The sequence below is a fragment of the Pimephales promelas genome, chromosome 2 (assembly GCF_988280905.1).
Source record: "Pimephales promelas chromosome 2, fPimPro1.hap1.1, whole genome shotgun sequence".
In the NCBI taxonomy this organism is placed as follows: domain Eukaryota; kingdom Metazoa; phylum Chordata; class Actinopteri; order Cypriniformes; family Leuciscidae; genus Pimephales; species Pimephales promelas.
This window is the reverse complement of record NC_142770.1, coordinates 11,344,245-11,362,105: the sequence shown is the minus strand read 5'-3', so window position 1 is coordinate 11,362,105 and position 17,861 is coordinate 11,344,245. Positions and strand designations below refer to the sequence as shown.

General features: G+C 35.6%; 1 protein-coding gene across 2 annotated transcripts in view; it reads left to right on the top strand.

Annotated features, from left to right (window-relative positions):
• The window catches only part of ncanb (neurocan b), a 138,185-nt gene extending 125,725 nt beyond the window's left edge, over positions 1-12,460 (top strand). For both annotated transcript variants that reach the window (XM_089135050.1, XM_039682292.2), the window contains exons 14-15: positions 5,566-5,748; positions 5,839-12,460. In XM_089135050.1, the coding sequence (XP_088991176.1) occupies positions 5,566-5,748; positions 5,839-5,957 (302 nt within the window). In that variant the 3' untranslated portion in view covers positions 5,958-12,460. The remainder of the gene's footprint in view (positions 1-5,565; positions 5,749-5,838) is intronic.
• Positions 12,461-17,861: the final 5,401 nt, after the last annotated feature.

Here is a 17,861-nt window from a genome sequence, read left to right as displayed (position 1 = left end):
TGTTAATATGTACATTTTAGATGCTAATAAGTACATTTTAGGTGCTAATAAGTACATTTTAAGTGTTAATATGTACATTTTAGGTGTTGATATGTACATTTTAAGTGTTAATTTGTACATTTTAAGTGTTAATATGTACATTTTAAGTGTTAATATGTACATTTTAGGTGTTGATATGTAAATTTTAAGTGTTAATACGTACATTTTAGGTGCTAATAAGTACATTTTAATATGTACATTTTAGGTATTAATATGAACATTTTAGGTGCTAATATGTACATTTTAAGTGTTAATATGTACATTGTAGGTGCTTAATATGTACATTTTAAGTGTTAATATGTACATTTTAGGTGCTAATTAAGTGCATTTCAATTGTTAATATGTACATTTTAGGTGTTCATATGTACATTTTAGGTGCTAATATGTACCACTTAAGGTACCAATATGCAGCCTTTGGGTACAAAAGTGTACCTTTTGAAAAGATACAGCCCCAGTGACAGCTTTTGTACCATTTTTTCTGAGAGTGTAACAAAGTCCCATTTTCCAAATTTATTCCCTTCCATTTTTCTTTTTTATGTCAGTTTGTATGGCTTCATTTTCACCAGTTTCACCTTCATCAATTCCTCTCACGTCTTTCCCAATCAGACAAAAAGCTCAGCAATAACTGTCACTCATTTTGTTCTGAGGATTTGATGGTTGGTCCTCAGGAGGGCTGCGTATTCAAAGCCTTGATCATGACATGACGGACATGACTGGTTCTCTTCAGCCACTTTTAGCTGTCTAGGTCTGACACAGTGTGCTTCACCCACCCCACTATGGACTCATTAGACTTGTTTTATCTGGTCATTTACATATGAAGCAGACTAAGGGTATGGAATCCATCGGGTCTGTCTGCCCTAGCTAGATTTAAAGAGGCACCTCTGGATCACGAGGGCCAACCGGAGGACAGGTTCATCAGAGAATCCAAGAGGTCCAGACTATGATGATCCTGCTCTGGAGAGCCAATAAAAAACATGTTTCTCAATTCCAATTGAAATTTTGACCCCCATTCCATAATTTAACTCTCAATTCATTATTAAAAATGTGTTTGAGCTTATATGGTAGGCTTACTCGGCACGTGATAACTTGCTACAGAAATTTCTTCAAAAACAACACCATGTTGGGTATTAGGATTTCAATCAGATGTCAAATTACATGTTTAACTTAAATATCTACTGTATATACTTAAAAAGGTGCATTGTGTAATGTTTAGGAGAATCTGTTGACAGAAATGCAATATCATATACATAACTATGTTTGCTGTGGTGTATAAAGACCTTACATACTGAACCGTTATGTTTTTATCACCTTAGAATGAGCCATTTCTATCTACATATACACCGCGGGTCCCCTTACGTTGAAATGTTTCTACAGTAGCCCTAAACGGACAAACGCGTTTCGTCACTATGTTCTTTTTCATGGAAAGATGCTAGTTAAAGTCACAGACACAGTATAAACAAGTAACAGTAATATTCGCAATTACATATCGCTTTACTGAATAATCTTATTTTCTTACTTAATTTATCTGTGTAAAGTAACCTTAACTGGCTACTCTCTGCTGTCTCAGACGACGACATCTTTTCCTGTCAGCCACCGTAACTTCTGTTGGTCGCAATTCGCAACCTCACCACTAGATGCCACTGGAAATTACACAGTGCACCTTTAAATAATATTTAATTGAAATCCATCATCAAATAAATATTACTTTTAATATACATGTTTAAAGCTACACTGTGTAAGTCTTTTAGTTTATTCTTAGCTAAAAACTTGCATATGTGCTCATTAATGTATATTTACTTCGTTCAAATAATAAAGTATTCTCGTGAGTGTATAATATGCCATTGAAAATACATACGGGTAAGGGGTTCTAATGTCGGTCGCCATGTTGCCCCTCCATCTTGAAAGTACATTAGCCAAAGAGGGACATACCCGTTAATTCAAGCTTCGCCTTTAGCGTTTACGTTTGAGATAACACTCATGGACGAGGTCGAACTGGAAGCCATGTTAATCTTGGACTACCTTGGCCATCGGAGGAACAGAAACTAATATTCACTGAATGGTCATATACCTTTTCACCGCTAGATGGGGGTAAAAATCACTCAGTGTGGCTTTAAATGAAACAACTCTTATTGGCTTTCTAAGATGCGACCTCTGATGGACCTGTTCACCGGTTGGCCCTTGTGAACCCAGAGTGTCTCTTTTAGTCTTCCTAAGGCAAATGGACTAGACGAAAGCTAATAAGTTCTCAGAAATAAACATTACCATGGTTATTGTAATGGTGTGCACAGGGGTTACTCCACTGATTTTAATCGATGGTGTGCTTGTTCAATTTTGAGCAAACAGTCATAAGGCTGGCACGCATACACAGCTCAGCCAGCTGTCATTTGCAAGACCACCTGGGAAACGTTTTCAGCCACCCCCACCACCTGCCTCGCTGTCCTCTTTTGTCTATCAGCCCTCCCCCAGTTATTCTATCATTCAAACTGTCACCGCTATTGATCATGCAATCCCTTAAAACAATAATAGAATCCCTTAAGAGAATAGAGAAGCAATGCACGATATTAGAGATATGTGCTTTAAACAGACCGACTGCCAGTATGCTTCTCTCTTGTTGTAATAGCTTGAATGCTGAACTACAGGTTTTGCTGGAGTCCAAAGTGTTCAGCACATGTCTCAGGGTGATGCTGACTCAGTCCAAGAACCCCTATCTATGTCTCTGTTATTGAATCACCTTGACTTTTCCCTGCCAGTTTTGATATTTGGATGAATGAGGTGTGATGCATCCTTGGGCATTCTGCTCTGGCTGGTTGATATAGCGCTGCAAAAATGTAAAAATGCTGAAATACAGAAAAGTGAGATTGTTAATGACTTCAAATAACTGCAGCATAACAATTTAAAGAAAGGGCGATTTAAAATGTACTAGTTAAAATGTATTTATTACTTTACTTGTATGTTCATTTATTTAACGTGTGGATGCAATTGCATTAGATGATAAACTGTATAAGGTCCATCTTCACCATTCAAATATTATTTGAAGCATAGTTGTGTTTGGAGTATATTGTTTTATTTGTGAATGTGCAATGAAACATGCCAAATTGTGTGGACGTAATTGAACGCATACAAAAACCAAAGATATAAAGATCGATCCAAGAAGTTTATCATGTGAGATTTTAGTTTTTCTATGCATATTAGCAGCCATCAAATTTAGACAGTATTCTAGGTTACGTGTGGACGTTTTTTGTCCAGTAAATTGAATCTCTGTTTTTTCAGAATTAAGTAATAGTAAAGTGCTATAGTCATCCAAATATATATCTACTATATAGTTATTGATAGTATAATCGAACTCAAAAAACATGCGCATATATAAACTGTATATACTTTAATTATTTATTATATATTTTAGAAATTTGTTTTAAAATATCTTTGTTTTCTCGGTGAAAATATATAATTCAATGACATTCATACATTTTTAAGCATGGCTTAGTCATCCAAATGCTTTTTGAGTCCACTGTATCTGAGTGTACTGTGTGTCCAGAATTGAGTATTGATTTTATGGTCTATTATTTATTTATGATATATTGCTGAATCAGAGTTGGGCTTGTGCGGATCGAGGATTGAGTTTTTAAGTGTGACATTTGCCTGCTGTCCTCAAGCTAGAAGGTCACATTGCTTTCTCACCACCCCCACCCCACACACACACACCTGAAAAGGCATACAACAAAACTCATCAAGCTCACAACCAGCCGCTGACTTCCCAGATCAATTCCAGCTCATAGCGTCACTGATTAGCTGGTGATTCCTGCCCGTACTGAGCTACAGATAACCTGCAGTTCCTTGCCAGAATTGATTTGATTCATGGAGGTTAATGCCACGACTTTCTCTGGAGCATTTGATAAAGAAAATCTTACGTGAAAGGGAAAAACTAAAGTGAAAAGTGCCAAGGCCATAAAGTCTGCCGGTCACTGAAAACACAGGTCAGCTTTATGATGTTTCCCTCCAAAGGAACATGGTGAGGTGATTATAGCGGCATGCCTTGGATTATAGCTTTGCTGTTTGGAGTGTGAATATGAGGACCTGTAAACCGCAAGCTAAGTGTTGCATGCACACTGATGTGTTCCCTGTGGTGTTTACTGGCCCACTGCAACAAAACATCAGGCCGGCTTGCTGCAAGCAATACACTGAGGTTCAACTCCGAGGGCTCCACCTAATGAAAGATAAAGGAACTGCAGTGAAACAAGCTCTACCAGTTTAATTAGTCAAATGTCACCGTGAGACACTGCTGTGGATTCGTATGTCACTGGGCTATGGGGCTTTAGGGTTGAATCACAATACAGCAGAAATCTTTTTCTTTTTTTCATATTCCACTTCTGATTTGTCAAGATATAAATCTTGAACAGCATTTGAAATTCATTTTTTCTCTGGAATGTGGGAGAAAAACTGAGTATTCAATAAAAAATGTTTATAGAAATGTATTATATCTTTAAAAGTGGGATCCATGTGACCGGTGGCTAGGGAAAAACATTTTATTTTTATTATTATTAGTAGTAGTAATAGTTGTTATTATTTTTTTATTATTTGCAATAAGATATACAATGAAGCATTCACATTGACACAAGGAACTAAGGATTTATCACTTTATATTACTTTATACACTGTAAAAAAATATTTTCATGACATTTTTTCTTTTGTCAAAACAACTTAAATAATTGATGTAGTTCAGATAACATAATATTTCGAGTTTCTGAAGATTAAATCAATCTCCTTCATTGTATTAACTCAATTTTTCCATTTAAATGAAATTAAAATTTTAAAGCAACTAGGTTACTTAATTTTTTAAGTTAAACCAACAATATTGTTTTACAGTGTATTCTTTATTACATATAATCATCTATAATTAAAATGTGTTATTTACTTACTATGTTTCATTTGGGGTTTTTTTTTTCTAATTTTATAATAAAAGTGTTCTTATAATTTTTTATTTTTATACGTACGTATATGTATTTTCATACTGTAAATTGTAATGTTGTGTTGTAATGATACTTCCAGTACAAATAATTTTTTATTATAATTTAGATTTTTTATATTACAATTATTTTATATTATAATTTAGTTATAAATTATTATTATTTTAATATGATTTATTTATACTTCATGTTTAATTTGTTTTATTTTTTCTCATTTTATAATAAAAGTGTTTATTTTAATTTTTTTTATGTATTTATTTATTTATTTTTAGCTTTGCCTCCATTTAATGATCATTAAAAGTTAAGCTTTAAAAACACTAATTTAGTAATACTGTTATAAAATAATTATTTATTTATATTCAGTTGCCTAAGTTCACTTTTTAGCTTTTAGTGTTATATTTTTATTTGAACAAAAATAATATAGCCACCGTTTATTACCGTACTATGAAAATAATATAATATCTGACATAATTGTAAACATTTCCAGGAACATGTATTAAGAAAAATGTGGATTCATTTAATGTTGTTTCAAAATTAATTTATGTTATTGTCTTTTTTGCAGTCTTATGTGGAGCTCCGCCCACCGTGGACAACGCTTTCCTGATTGGTCGGAAGCGTTCGCACTACGACATACACTCTGTGGTGCGTTACCAGTGCGGTGATGGTTTCCTCCAGCGCCACATCCCCACTACCAAGTGTCGTGCCAACGGCAAATGGGACCGACCCAAGATCATCTGTACAAAGTGTGAGTTTCCCGATTTAATTAGCTAAAAGTCAATATAAAGAACCGAATCACCAAATTCATTCACGCTTGATACTTTTCTTGTATTCTCAGCACGGAGATCTCACCGCTACAGACGCCATCACCACAAGTCCCACCACGAGCGCAGAAAGCACAAGAGGCACGGGTCAGGAGGTCATCGAGGTCAACATGAGGGTCACGGCCATTTCTAACCAAATAATCCCCTCCTTTCCCCCAGCCTTTCACCTATTTGATATTCAACGGCCTTTCACCTTTCCCCCCTTCTGGCCTGGGTCAGTGTACCCCCATTATGATCAGAGGGGGCCCTGCTGGACCTCACAAGGACTATAACAATTTTACTTTTTCCGTCTCTTTATCCGTTAATGTTCCATCTCATTTTAGTGGATCAACCATGAGGAAAGTTCTTTCGTACCTTCAATGTAGAAAACACTTTATGTATTTTTACATAAGCATTAATTGAGCAGGAGAGTTGGTACTACATGTAAATATCGTATTTCTTTTCAAAACGCAGTATCAAATCAAAACGGCCAGGAAATGCTTGGTATCCGTTTGCTCATGCAGTATTTCTTGACCGTTTTGCCATTGGTTTGCTCATTGTAAGACATTGACTTAATTTATACAGTATTTCTGAGTATTGATGTGTTTTGGGTTGCGAGGAGTGGTGCTCATCCTGATGTTCACAGCATAAACTGTGCAATTCGCAAAAGTAAAAATCCCCCTCATGTTGTTCTAAACCCGTAAAGCTTAATTTCCTCCGTTGAAATGTTCGATAAGGTAAATGGCGACATTTAAAAAGCAGCATAAAAGTAGTTGTGCGTTATTTTCTAAAGATTTATGCGAAAAGCAACTTTTTTTTATAAGCAAAAGCCGTTATTGTTAATCTTCACTCAATGGTAGCTTTGATGTTTGATGTCAAATCTGATAGCTTGATGATAAACACGATTTCAGACCCATATCTGTGGAGTTCTCTGCGAATAATCCTTTAAATTTGAGGTTTTCCTCATGCAAACTTACTGAAAACTGATAAGAATAACACTGAATACATATACTGTAAAAAAAAAATATTTTCAAGATTTGTTATCACAACTATAATTTATTTAGTTGAGATAACTTATTATTTTGAGTTTCTGATGATTAAATCAATCTCCTTCATGTTATTAACTCACTTTTTCCAGTTCAATCAACTTAGAATTTTAAGGCAACCAGGTTACTTATTTTTTTAAGTTAAACCAACAATATTTGTTTACAGTGTTAGTCATATTATCATTTTGCTGTGCTTTTTATCATTTTACACTGTAAAAAAAATATTTTCAAGATTTGGAATCACATTTTTTCTTTTGTCAAATCAACTTAAATAATTTATTTAGTTGAGATAACTTATTATTTTGAGTTTCTGATGATTAAATCAATCCCCTTCATTGTATTAACTCACTTTTCCAGTTCAATCAACTTAAATTTTAAGGCAACCAAGTTAAACCAACAATATTTTTTTACACTGTAAAAAAATATATGATCAATAAGTTATGACAACATATGTTTTTACATTAAAACTCACACTGAACTACTTTTTAAAAAAAATGTAAGGCAGTTTAATGTGATTTAAGTTGAAATGACTTAAACATGTAAGTTGACTGTAATTTTAGGCAGCATCTTTATTTTACAGTGTATTGTTTGTAAAAGAGCAGCTTGGACTCTCAACAAAGTTCATTCTTTTGTGCTTCACAGACAAAAAAAAAGGTAATATGAGTTTGGAAAGACATGAGGGTGAATAAATGATGACCGACTTCTCATTTTTGGGGTTGAAATAAGTCCTTAAACAGCCCTTAACGCAGATGAATTTCAACCCTTGACTGAAGATTTCCTATCTTTCACAGGTATTGACTTGACAAGAATTAGATAAAATATGCCTCTGTAAAATCCCCCTACTAGTGGTCCCTCCATCTGTAATTGATAGTCTGTGTCATGATTTTCCCCCACAGAGGAGAAATTGTCCTGTCAGAGCCTATCGACGGGGAAAAGAGCGAGAATTAGAGAGACAGAAAGAGAAGTTCGACTCTTCTTAATTGCAGTCGGCTACATCTACGCCACATCAAACTGAGCCAGTGACAAGGTACTTTTAACAGCATTGAGGGTCGAACGCCACACCCGTAATTAGCTTCTCAATGTAGCACAGTTGGGGAAGAGATAAAATAAGGATGGATTCCCATGAGTGGGACGAGAACGAAAACAAAGAATCCAGATGGTGCGATATCACACACAGGTTAGATGTTAAAAATGCTCATGGGTAATTTTCCGAGACAGGGATACCTCCAGCACTGAAGATCAAGCAGTTAAAAGGCAGAAGAAAGCCAGTTGAGATGCAGCATTTGGCCTTCTGTTCTCCTCAGAGCGAAAGATGTGGTCTGGGCTCACTGTGGGTTTGAAACACACACCTTTTTTTTTATGTCCTACCAGGTGCGTGTCCTGTTTTTCAAATAGTACTGCGACAGCTGACTCAAAAATGAGGACTTGCGCCTTTTTCTCTGCCCTCTCAACCATCCTCTTTACCTTAAAAAAGGGCAGAGTCTTTATTTTACAGAGCATTTTTTCTAATGCCGAGGTTTGTGCTTATCTCTCGCCGTTCCTCTTTCAATTTCCCCATGAGATTGCGAACGTAGCCCACTTCTCCGCCAACTTCTTTTCAACGTCAGTGCTCCCTCATCTTTCCTTCTCTACCTTTATCCACCTTTTTTAATGAAATAGCCCAAAATTCAGAGACTGTGAAAAGCCAATAGTCTGAATATCTGAACAATTAATCTTTTTTTTTTTCCTAAGCAAACTTAATTAATGTTGAGGTTATTGCCCTTTTTTGGATTAAGAAGCAATTGACTTCAAGAAAAGGATGATTTTTAATTTTGAAAAAGCTGTTTTTGAACATTTTGAAGTTTAGACAAAAGCGGAAGAACGTGTAATTATGGGTAAATTTCTATCTAGGTCACATTTCACCCCAATTTAATGAAATTGTTCAAAACATTTAGGAATATTTTAGTACAAATACAACACTGTAAAAATGTATAACAACATATGTTTTTACATTGTTATAACTCATCAAAATAAGTTAAGAAATGTTTAACTTTCAATCTAACTTTTATTTTTTGAGTCAGTTTAATGTCATTTAAGTTGAAATTACTTTAACATCCAAGTTGATTGTATTTAAAGGTGCCATCTAACATCATAAATCAAATCCTACTCCATATTCCATAACAGATGGGGGCACTATACCTCCAAAAAATGACTTGTGCTCCTACCATCGCGCATGTTATTCAAATCATTTGACATGATAGTAAAAGACCGCAGTTTCACGTGGAACATTTGGAGATTTTTAGAGATCAGAGACTCAATGAACTAAAGACTAGAGTGAACTAAACTAAACACTATGAATCTCAACACTAAATGATGAAGACCGCCTCATAGATCTCAAAAACAAGCTGGTGCATTTCGACGGTATGGGAAAATAAAAGCTTGGGCAATTATTTGAAGTTTATGGTATTCGTTTTGTTCATATTACACTTTTATTGTTAGTGAATTAATTTGACAGACAGCATTCGCTGATGTTGATCAAGCTAGCGCCGTGAATTCACCGTGAGACACACGCAATTGACACTTAGCAAGCAGGTTAGTTAAGCTCTCAGATTCTGTCAATTATATTACGCAATTCAAAGAATAAATACCGTTTTGGCGCTTGTACATGTTACACTACAGATCCCTAGCGCACGTGAACCGATCGTCTCTACTAGCTGGAAAAAGAACATGAACTCTGTTGAAAGATACAGTATGCTACTTCGTATATTGTTACCTCAATTATTGTATATGGCACCTTTAAACTTTTTTTACAGCCAAAAATATTTTTAGAATTGATTTTTATGATTTTTTGGATGGTAAATGGACTGCATTTATAAAGCGCTTTCAACAGACCCATGGCCACCAAAGCACCATTAATACTGTTTTAATTCATTTTGCCTTTCATTAATGGGAATTTGAGAGGAAAAAAGTACTTAATTTTCCTAAAAAATAATGTCACAATGCAAAAACTAATTCTCATCCCTAAAGCAAAATACCCTTAATATATATATATATATATATATATATATAACATTGCTTTAACTCATAAAAAATTAAAAAAAACTCTAAAGTTACACTCTATTTTAACTCATTTTTTAGTCAGTTTAATGCAATTTAAGTTGAAATGACTTAATCAAATCAAGTAGTCTACACTGTAAAAAATATTGTTGATTTAACTTAAAAAAGTAAGTAACTTGGTTGCCTTAAAATTTTAAGTTGATTGAACTGGAAAAAGTAAGTTAATACAATGAAATAGATTAATTTAATCATCAGAAACTCAAAATAATAAGTTATCTCAACTAAATAAATTTGATTTGATTTGACAAAAGAAAAAATGTTGTAATAACAAATCTTGAAAATATATTTTTTACAGTTTTTTCTTTTGATTTTGGGATGAAAAATACATTCTGAATGGGTTTCTGGTGATTCATTCGAATGCCTGTGCATGATTTGCGTTGAACAGGAGGTGTACCACTGTTGTTCAATTTGTCTGTCAAAATTGGAGTCTCGTTGTGATGCACAGTATCCTAATAATCCATATTAGTTGCTAATGTACCTCTATATTACCCTAATAGCTCTTTTCAGCTCAGGCTATAGCGAAGGAAGGCAGATGGCTAACAATGTGGCAACTTAATTGCGAGTCTTGATTATAAAAATGAACCTCTAAACAAAGAATGTTCACAGCTGGCTTTTGGCAGACATTCTGGAGAACCGTGAGAGACAGCTGCGGGATTTTCTTGTGGCAAGTTTTCTGACTAATTGCCACAGAGCAATTGCTATCCCAGAGGTTGTTATGCTAGCTGCACCTCCCCTTTGTAGTTACATTTGTGGAACGTAGTCTTATTTAGGCTTGTTTGCATGGCGCCAGATTTGTCGAGTTCCTCACAAGCAAAATACTCTTGCGCATCTCACAATAGCCGGCAACACTTTGTTTGCCATCACCCGCTGCAGCCGACTGCTGTTTTTCCATTCACTCCGTTTTGATACAATGCGCACGTTGTGACGAGAGTTTAACCTTGTCCTTTTCGAATTTACATGATTGTTGGAGGTAAAGAGGAAGCTGTGGAGGTGAGACAGGAGCACGATGTCCTCTGTTTAATCAGGACTGCAGGTAACACGCCACATCCATCATCCCCTTCTAGACGTTCGCAGCAAGAGTAGCACATCTGAATTTTTAGTGCGTTATCTTCGTCTGCTGGAAATGTCTTTGATTGGATGGTGTCAGAAAAGGAAATTACCATGACAAAGAAGCCAGTTCATGTGCCGGTGGCAGTGCGGATTGTTCTGGAAATCGCAGCCGCTCCGTATACTTAACCCGAACCTCCGCCGTTCCCTGTTCACCTAAACCATGCTTACATAGTCTGCCCTTTACCTCATAAAAAAACTCTATTGGCACATAATCCTATCTGTAAATTCCATCCCGGCTGGCTGTCATATCATTAAACCCAACTTTGGGGTGTTAGCGCTGTCTGAGAGGACCTTGAAGAAGACTCTATGATCCAGATTGAACCTTTTTTAGTTTTCCATGCTACTATATATGAATTACACTTCAGATCATGAGACATATTGAGGAGAGGTGTGCTATTACTTTTAAGTGGTCAGACTTTCGGGATAAAAAAAAAAGATCTTGGACTAGAAAATAACCACCCAAAACAACCTGGCAACAATGATAGCAACACTGTAAAAACATATTGTTGGTTTAACTTAAAAAAGTAAGTAACCTGGTTGCCTTAAAATTTTAAGTCGATTGAACTGGAAAAATGAGTTAATAATGAAGGAGATTGACTTAATCATCAGAAACTCAAAATAATACGTTATCTGAACTAAATACATTATTTAAGTTGATTTGACAAAAGAAAAAATGTTGTTTTTACAGTGAATGTGTTAATACCATTCATCATTCTACTGAGCCCAAGTAAATGCCGCATTTTATCTCGATATGGTTAGGTCTTTAGCTTTACGTTATATCCAGTTGGACTGTGAGCTTTTCAAACTTATTAGATCAGATCATCCAGTCGCATTTTGTGAATTGTTTTATTTCACTGTTTACTTTTCCTATAAAGAATCAAGCCTATGAATTGTTCATGTGTATTCACAGTTAAAGCTGTTTTTTCTGTATATTTATTAATGACCCTTCATTCCCTACTGTTAAAAGCAGTAAAATCAGTCCTTCAGCAGTAGCAAATCAACCTTTTGGCACCACTCCTCGCCTCTGTGATGTACAGACTTTGTTTTCAATCCTTGATGTTTTCCTTCATTTTTTATGTATGTATTTATTTTTTCACTTTTTTAAAATGAAAACTGGATGTGTTCGAGTCCCTGGACCTTAGTCACACAGGCTAATTCTCCAACCCAAGGTAGAAAACACTACTGCTGCTGCATCAAACATTAAACACCGCCTTCTACATTGAGCTACTGTTGTTTCTTAAAACATTTTCTTCAGCAGGATGAGCGAGTTAGGCTGTGTGAATGCTGTCCATGTGTGTTATTCGATATTTATTGATGTTCTTATGAATTCTAGTTCTGTCATTGTATCATATTCTTTACCAAACATATGTTCAATTAAAAACATTGGATGGGATCGGTAATATTATTTAATTGCTTATATCTTTTGCTGTTGTTTTTGTCAAAAATGTCATTCCAAACCTGTATGAATTTCTCTCCCCTCATTGAAGACAAAGGGAGAACTTTTGAAGAACGCTCACGCTGCTCTTTTCTATACAATGTAAGCATATAGTGACCAAGAAACCCATAAGTTTGTAACGACATGAGGGTGAGTAAATGATGCTAAGATTTCCTTTATAGATTAAAACTCAAGGGCCTCTGAAAAAAAAATGTATGCACATTTATAAAAAAAAAAAAAAAAGTTGTTCGGTTTGGCCAGGATTTTTTTTTTTTAGCATCGCTATCTTATTTTGCCACCACAAATGTTTTTTTTTTCTCTCCATCACTGGACGCAAGCTCTTCTCATCAAGCCGTTGGCTCTCAAGAAGTGTGTGGTGAATAATTCATACACGCCATGTATCTCTGACTACCTCTGCTTTATCTCTTCATGTCAGGTTCAAGGTCTTTGATGTTCCATCCTCACGCTGAGGCGCGGGACATTGTAAATATTCCTGTATCTGCTCCTGTACGGAGCTATGATTCTCACGTTTAATAATCAGGCGAGATCAAGACTCAGAAGTGCACAGGAACGCAACAAAACAAGGTGTTAGACGTGCAGTATCAGAGAGTTCTGTTCATCCAGACATATATTTAAAAATATATTGTGCATAATGAAAAAGCACCCTGTCGAGATTGTTTCATCTCAAATAGGTCGAGTATTTTCATAAATACAGCTCTTAAAGGCACAGTTCAACCAAAAAGGTAAATTATGTAAGTACTTACTCACTTTCTTCTTCTTTTATCCATAAAAGGACATTTCATAGTTCCAAAAACACACAAATGTGGTCCATACAATAGTTTTATTTGGGGAACAAGAAGAAATTATAAGGGTTGGTTCACAAAAAAAATTAAAACTGCCATCATGTAATTACCCTCATGTTGTTTCAAACCCAAGCGCTGTTATGTTTTTAAGTGTTTTTCTTTAAAAGTACAGTTCATAACTCCAAAAACAAACATTTGGTACATATGACTAATGCACCATATTGCAAGTCATCTGAAGTCATACCATAATTTTGAGAGGAGCAGCATGAAATTTAAAGGGATAGTTCAACTTCATATGCTATAGTTTGCTGAAGAAACACGATCACTTGCTATGAAAAACATTTATTCACATGATTATCACATACCAAGAAACTATCAAATATTGAAAACAGAAGCTCACATGTGGTTGCTTGGTGCACAAAGACCAATGAGGTTTATTTTCACGCCTTAAGAAAGTACCATTGACTGTATCTTTCAGGTTTCATTAAAAAAATCATAATTTGTGTTTCAAAGATTAACAAATGGGCTTTTTAATGGCATGAGTCATTTAAATTTTTAAAGGGATAGTTCACATTGAAATTAATTCTGGCTTTGAATTAATTCTTAAGTCTTTGTTTCCACAGTAGTTTCAATTTTGATATTTTTAGGTCAAACCGTTCTTGTCTGCCAGTCATATAATGCAGGTCTATGGTCACCACCTCAAAGAGCATGCACAGAGAAGTCCAAATTAAACATGATTTAATGACTCATAAATGGCCTAAGACACGAAACGAGTGGTTTGTGTGAGAAAACGAACCGCATTTATATCGTTTTTACCTCTTGTAACCACAGCCACGTCCAAGTGATCTCTTCGGAAGTGAAGAAGTGGTTGCGCGAGCATACGTAATTGTTTTCTTTGACGGCGGTTTAAGCGCAAATTAGTTCCATTTTAATTAGCCGTCTTGCCTACAATCTTTTTTCTGTTTAAACAATGAGTGACGTACACACGCGAGAGATCACTTCCGGGGGTTTCCGCCGCTTTCTGCCTTCAGATCACTTGGACGTGGCTGTGGTTACAAGAGGTAAAAACGATATAAATACTGTTCGTTTTCTCACACAAACCGCTCGTTTCGTGTCTTAGGCCATCAATGTGTACTTACATTTACGAGTCATTAAATCATGTTTAATTTGGACTTCTCTGCGCATGTTCTTTGAGGTGGTGACCATAGACCTCCATTATATGACTGACAGACGCGAGCGGTTTGACCTAAAAATATCAAAATTGAAACTACTGCGGAAATAGACACCTACATCTTGGATGCTCTTGCCTTGAGGCAAGCTAAAACATACCAAACATTCATTTCAAAGTGAACTATCCCTTTAAGTCATTATACAATAAGAATTTGTCATCTTTCGTATGCCAAGACAAAACAGACTGATCTCCCAGTAAGCCATGTTGAAAAAACAACAGCATGTGCCGATGTGCGTTTTGATCATGAGGGGGAGTAGATGACAGAATATTCATTTTTGGGTGAACTGTCCCTTTAAAAAAAAAATTGACATTTAACTGTTGAGACTCTGTTTTGAATAAATTCCAATCTAGTTTAGTTTGGCAGCTGTAGTGGGAGGTCTTTCTGCCCGACTGATCTGCATGTGCTAGACTCTCCCAGCGTTCCAAGGGCAAGCTGTCCTCGTTAGACACCAAGCTGTGGAATCTAGTTAGTGTTGCTCTTAAGATGACCTAGGCATTTTTCCAACTGAAAAACACATTCTTGATTTACTGAGCTGCTATATTTTGAACCAGTTACTATTCTGGGAGGGATATGAGAATTTGAAGAAGTGTAAGCCCTTTTTTTCTCTCTCAATAAATAACATCTCATCCAAGAACTTTTTCGCTGACTGAAGCTACCTGTGCTAATAGCATGTGAATTGCCAGATTCTCACGGATTTACTTTCTGAATGCGCTCCTCGTCGTAAACCTTCAGCGTTTTGAAAAATGGTGACAGTCAACTATCTTCGCACTCCCCCGCCCGGCGTGCTTCTCATTTGGGAAATGCGTTTATACAGTTGCCACATTAGCATCGTGAGTCAGTGCTAAGGTTAATTCCTATTCTTAAGTCCATTTATCATTTCGGTAGGTAAACTGATGAACACAGAAGGTCTGCTAAGTCTTTGCAAGAGCCGCATTTAACAGGATAATGATGTTTGTGCAGATGGTTGCTGAGTCCTTAGGTGCTAATAGCTTTTTAAAGTACTGCAGGATGCAAAGCAGGCCAAAAAAATGAGTCGCAACTAAATAAAAAAAAAAATCCTTCTGCTCGAGTCCATATGGACGGCCGCTATAGGGCTAGATGCACATGCCCAGTGTACATTTGTTGTGGGTCTATGTTGGAGCTTAGCGCGTCTTCAGTATGACAGGATTTTCACACATTGGTGACTTAGGGGATAGTCTATCAAAGTCCTCTCACTCCAATTGGGAAGCTCCGTGTGCTCCAGGGAAAAGCTCAACCTTCATGGCTTGGAAGGGCCACCTCTTAGAGTTTTATAAAACAGGTTATTGGTTTTAATTGCTCTGGTTGTTAGGTCCAACTCCTGACTCATCCCAGATTGACACAGTCCAGTTGCGTTCCAATTTGCACTCTTATCAATGCTAAAAGACAAGATGGTGATTTATCACAATACAACATGTTCTTGGATCTTTTGTTCTGGACCCTAACTCTTAACCATTAACTTCCCCTTAAAACCAGATGCATTTTTAACAATGTTAAGGCTTTTTTTAGCTCTAAAACAAACAACCTACACTGTAAAAATGAATATGCTTTATCTAATAAATATAACTGTGGCAACAGATTACGAGCAACATTATTAATTAAACGGAATTATAATTAATCAAATTATTGCTTAAAAGTTAACCATTTAAAATGAGTAAAGTTTACACCAAGAAATGTAACAAAAATATCTCACTAACAAACAGACGTAAAAGATTAATGAAGAGCTCTTTATTTTATATTGCCAACATTGAAGACACCTGATGTTAACAAACATAATCACTGAAGGAGAAAACCATAATTTAAAAAATAAAATAAAATAAAACAAACACCGATCACCATAATGGTGACTTCAGTTTATTTTATTTATTTTTTACTCATTTTAAATGGTTAACTTTTAATTAATTTGATTAATTGTTACTCAATTCTAATTTGTTAAATTTAATTAATAACATTGCTTGTAATCTTTTGCCACATTTTTTTTTTTTGATTAGATAAAGCATATTCATTTTTACAGTGTAAACCTAAAATCTGTTGATATTAATGTTGTCTATGCACTGTGAACACAAATGTTGGCAAAAAAACCCAAAAAGATAATCAGTTACATCAAACATTTTGAGTTAAGAAATTCAAAGTGTAAGTAGGAAGAACTGGTAGATTTTTTATTTTGTACTTTTAATAATCTTGACTTATTTTGAGTAAGGTAATACATACATTTAGCTTGAAATGATCATGTAATCTCAACTTAATTTTTTTAGTAGTGGAAACTTGGCAAGCTTTAATTCAGTAAATGCTAACTTGCTAATCGGTAACTGCTCAAGCGCCGGAAGTGATCTCTTCGGAAGTGAAGCATACGTAATTTTTTTCTTTTACGACGGTTTAAATAGCCCAGATATGAGCAAATTAGTTCGATTTTAATTAGCCGTCTTACTTAAAATCTTTTTTGTTTAAACAATGAGTGACACACGCGAGAGATCACTTCCGGGGGTTCCCGGCGCCGCTTGCGCATACCAAAGCGCCCTCGCCCTCATATCACTTGGACTTGGATGTGGTTACATTTCTCACACAAACCGCTCGTTTCGTGTCTTATGCCATCAGTGTGTACTTACATTTACGAGTCATTAAATCATGTTTAATTTGGACTTCTCTGTGCATGCTCTTTGAGGTGGACCCCATAGACCTCCATTATATGACTGACAGACAAGAACGGTTTGACCTAAAAATATCAAAATTGAAACTACTGCGGAAACAAAGACACCTACATCTTGGATGCCTTTGAGGTAAGCTAAAACATATCAAAAATTAATTTCAATTAATTTCAAAGTGAACTATTCCTTTAAAGTCGCTAACTTGCTAATTGGTAAAAATGTGTTTCATTTACCTTCAATCCAATTAATTATTTTGAGCATTAGGGTTTACATTGTGTCCTAAGTGTCGTTCGCACGGTATGCATAATGGGAAACCTATAACCTAATAAATTGCATTTTGATATCACATCTATATTCAGTACTTGTAAATTATTCTGTTGTAACTTTTAAGTGGTAGCTGCATTTTTTTTTTTTTTTTGCTATTCTTTCCAGTTTGTAAAAATCGTGCCTCTTTGTTTCCTACTTGGGTCATGTTTAAGATCATATTCAAGAACACACTGTGAATAAATGCTCTAAACGGTTGCATTAACCTTCTGCCCCTTCTTTTCCACTTCAGTCTGAGTTCTCTCAACACAAAGCAGCGAGGGAAAGCAGCATGCTTGCTCTTGATCTGTACCTGCGGCCGCTTCCGATCACAACTGAATCATAATCTCATTTCTTACCCGCCGAAATG